Source organism: Adiantum capillus-veneris, chromosome 3, assembly GCF_014529385.1.
Source record: "Adiantum capillus-veneris isolate H3 chromosome 3, ASM1452938v2, whole genome shotgun sequence".
In the NCBI taxonomy this organism is placed as follows: Eukaryota; Viridiplantae; Streptophyta; class Polypodiopsida; order Polypodiales; family Pteridaceae; genus Adiantum; species Adiantum capillus-veneris.
In genome coordinates, this window is record NC_140933.1 from 109,213,172 (window position 1) to 109,217,368 (window position 4,197).

At 43.9% G+C, this 4,197-nt stretch overlaps 1 protein-coding gene across 1 annotated transcript; it reads left to right on the top strand.

The window, feature by feature from the left end:
• The first annotated feature begins 688 nt into the window (after nt 1-688).
• On the top strand, nt 689-3,865 carry LOC147461473 (7-deoxyloganetin glucosyltransferase-like). Its single transcript, XM_086505700.1, has 2 exons — nt 689-1,312; nt 2,937-3,865. Exons 1-2 carry the CDS (start codon nt 769-771, stop codon nt 3,863-3,865), a joined length of 1,473 nt encoding a protein of 490 aa, XP_086361826.1. The 5' UTR covers nt 689-768.
• Nucleotides 3,866-4,197: the final 332 nt, after the last annotated feature.

Genomic DNA, 4,197 nt, shown 5'->3' on the forward strand with positions numbered 1-4,197 from the left:
TGACTTGTAGTTGCCAATGCTTATGGCGGATGCTCATAGCATACATGGAAGATGAGGGAACTAAATACTTCCCACTACAATTACTTGATAACCTTGCTAGAACATTTGGATCATGATAGAATGTGAAGATAAATCACATTTAGGTATAAGCAAAGAAACATTTTCATTAACAAAACATAGGCTTACTATATGCGTAATAGGGATGCAAAATTGCAACCTAAAAATCCTCAAACAACCATTGGTTAATGGTGTTTAATAGTACCTATTACATCAACAAGTCCTACTGGATATCTAATAATTTTTGGATGAAAATGTTCCTGATACTATGTGCTCAAAATGTTCTAATAAACGGATTTGACCAACATGAGAATTCTGTCGTGACACATAATTTGAAAAACATATTTTCTAAGAATGACATGAATTACACACTAGAGTGAGATTGAGTGATTAATAATGCCTTTTGGAAGCCAAGAACAAATTGAAACATGCTCTTTTCTCTTGCATTTGGCTTGAGAGTCACAAATGTAGCTAACTGGAGCGCTCTAGTTGGAGCAACTAAAAACCGATTGTTGAGAGAGGGCTGTTTGATAGCCCTCCGGGGAGAGACGCTTTCTTCTTGGCAGCCTAGGGGAAGGCCCTCTTAAAAGATTCTGGGTCAAGAGGCCAGACGGATAGGACGAGACAGCACCCTCCCTCTCTAGTCTTTTGGCCGCCCGCTTATGGTAAGCACGGCCTGATAGATTTGCGCAGTACGTCTGTGTTGCCATCATGATGCCTGCGGAGGATGGAGCTCTTGCACATGCAGAATCCTCCCCAAAGCGGCACGCTGTGGTGGTGCCGTGGCCAGGTCAAGGCCACATCAACCCCCTCCTCCATCTCTCCCGCACGCTCGCATCCCAACATGGCTACTCTATTACCTTCGTTAACCTGGACTTCACCCACAAGCTTCTCATGAGCTCTCTCCAAAGGCAAGAAGAGCAAGAACGTCGTCGTCTAGCTGCTCAGGCTTGCCCTAATTCTAGTGCGAAGTTAGACATCACGTTTGTTAGCATCCCCGACGGCATCTCTGAAGAGGCCATTCGTACTGCCAATGCAAGCGAGATCTGTCGAGGTATAGTTGAGAGCGGCCCTGCTTTCGAGCGACTTCTCGCCGAGCTCTGCCCACCGCCTACCTGCATCATTTCAGACATCTTCGTGCTGCACACTCAAGATGCCGCCAATAAGCTGGGCATCCCCCGCTTTGCGTTCTGGACGCAGTCTGCCGCCAGCTTTTCAGCTCATATGCTCGCCGCAAAAGGCTTCTTTCCATCTGGTAATTTTTCTGTGTTTGTTTAGGGTTCTGTGTGTTCCATGCGTAGTGCCACGTGGCACAAGTGAATACTCTCTGATGCCTTTGATCCGAAATTTTGAAGGGTGCTTGCTAGTATCATGCAAGCACTAGTGCTCGAAATTTATCATCACCAGTGTTTGTTTGTTTGTTTGTTTGTTCAAAAAAGGAGAGGGGGGAGTAACACGGGGTCCAAGTAGAGGGATCGACGGCAGGGGAGCGTTTTTGGTGGCGCGAGTGATTGGGGCCGTTGGATCGACGCAGAGGGGGGGGGGGGGGGGGGGAAGATTTATATACTGCTGGACAAGATCTATATGTGGACAAAGTACGTACAAGATTCAACCGTTTGCCATTGCATTTTCTTTTGTATGATCAAAGACATTGCTATGGCATTGTCTTTCAGTAGAAAAGGAGAGTATGCCCAAACAAATATACAACACAACTTCATATCACTTGTGATTCACAAAGAAGAGGATTTTTAATCACTTAAATGCAATTTGTATATAGGTCTTATATGTAGTGGACTCATGGAGAGGCCATGCACTATATGGCCAAGTACATACACATATGCAAACACAGGCCAATAAAGTTTCATTGTTCAAGTATTGTTTACACGCAAGAATGCTTTGGTCGACTTTGTAGTTTATTCTCAGCACAACATATGTGCGCCGATAGAGGAGCTTATGTAGATGGTGCAGATAACGACCATTCTCATAATGCCACACAATTTAAATATAAAAACTTGAGAAATCTTCTTGTGGAAATTTCTATTTGCTTTGTAGGCCATATGCTATGTAAGGCTTATCCTCATTCTGAGGTACTGTTCAATGACCTAGGAGCAAGAGCAATGGCAGACAGGTTTGGGGCATTGGCAATAAGAGGGTATAAGCTCAGAGTTTACATTTAACAACATCAAATTTTGATGTATCCATGCTAGTACAAACTGTGCAAGGCATATTTGGCTCTAACTGTTGAGATTGGCATTGTAGCCAAGGGTTTGTTACTTTATTTTTGTAAATTGCATGCATGGCGTGCCACTAAGGTGAAAGCAATTCCACTCCATTGTTGTTTACGCTTTTGCTATAACATCAGCTACTATGTCACATCCTTATCCGACTAATAGTCACGGTGGATTCCACTCACTATGATGTTCACATGCATTGGTCCATTGGGTATTTTTTCCTTAAAAATTGCATGTTAAATTTTCTCTTGGTTTCTTCACCTCCTAATTTAAATATGAAATGTTTAAGGCTTGTTCTAGAAAGCCAAAAACAGTCACTTACATACACAAGAAGTTTTGGACAGATTCTCACAATAATTTCCACATTATGACTTACCTCAACATCATGAGCTTCTGTTCGGGAGGCACCGCGTACCTAACTAGGTACGAATTGGGGGCAAGGGACCATCGGCCCCCCCACTTGCCCCCAATCGAACCTAGCTAGGTATGCGGTGCCTCCTGAACAGAAGCTCATGATGTTATGCATTGTATGAAAAACACGGAAAAGGCTCCCTTTTCCTACATGAGAAAATTTCTAAATCTTCTTATATACACGCACCATTGCACACTTGGCTAACTACAATGTATTTGTGAAATGGAGCTCAACAGACTATGGTGAAGAGAATCTGATAGAAAATATTGCTGGTGCGCCACCTCTACGCTTCAAGGACTTATCAAACTTTCTACAGACCCACAAGGTACCTTATGATGTGTTTGACTTTGTCACCCAACCATTCACACGCTTGGAGGAGGCACGATGTGTACTGATGAACACATTCATGGCCATGGAAGCAAAGGCTTTACAGACATTGAGGCAAGAGATGGCGGTGTGTAGATTTTACACCATAGGGCCAGTTCTCCCGTTGGACTATTTTTCCGGCGCAACTCTGAGCAATAGCACTCTCAACAAGGCACCAGGCTTTTGGGTGGAGGACTACTCGTGCATGCAATGGTTGGATACCCAAAATGAGGCCTCTGTATTGTACGTCTCTTTTGGTAGCATTGCTGAATTCACAGAAGAGGAACTGCAGGAGATGGCTCTGGGCCTCGAGGCCACCAACCTCCCTATCTTGTGGGTGCTACGGCGCGATATAATAATCCAGGAATTCCAACCAGCCTCACTCCCTCCTGGCTTTCAGGAACGTACTCAAGGACGTGTGTACATCATTGATTGGGCTCCGCAACTCCATGTCCTCGCCCACCCTTCTGTTGCTGCTTTCTTCACCCACGCCGGCTGGAACTCCATCCTCGAGGGCCTCTCCCAAGGTAAGCCGCTGCTCGCCTTCCCTTACTTCGCAGACCAAATGCTCAATTCCAGATGTATTCAAGACTATTGGGGCATTGGCTTGGCCCTAGAGCGGCACGGAGAGGAGCCGCTCACTCGCTCCCTTGTCGAAAGCAAAATCCGCGCTCTTATGAATGATACTAAGCTTCATGAAACTTCTGTTTTGCTTCGTGATTGTGCTCGACATGCCATCCTTAACTCGGCACACGAGTCAAGTACCTCAAACCTCATAGAATCCTTGCAGTGCCTTTAGTCTTCAACCAAATAGTCAAAGAGGAGTTGGCCAATTTTAACAATTAAGTGTGTATTAAGCAACATTTTACACTTCAAATGTGAGATTAATGTATAGGTTGATACATTTTATGTTTTTGAATCCTCATCAACACGTCCCATGATTTCAAAATATGTACACGAATGTTTTTGAAAACAAGTGAAAAATTAATGAGGCTTGCTGATTGGTAGGTCAAGATATTAGAAACTTGGATACATTGGTGTGATGACCAATAATTAAATAATCAAAGCTAAGGAAGTACCAAAAAAAAATAGGACAAACTTCAAAGCTAATATTGGAAATGCTAGAAGCAA

Bases quoted from the DNA above. Each gene is read 5' to 3' on its own strand.
- LOC147461473 (XM_086505700.1), top strand. From the start codon at position 769: ATGATGCCTGCGGAGGATGGAGCTCTTGCACATGCAGAATCCTCCCCA. The intron at 1,313-2,936 runs GTAATTTTTCTG...GGAGCTCAACAG, and splicing joins AAAAGGCTTCTTTCCATCTG to ACTATGGTGAAGAGAATCTG.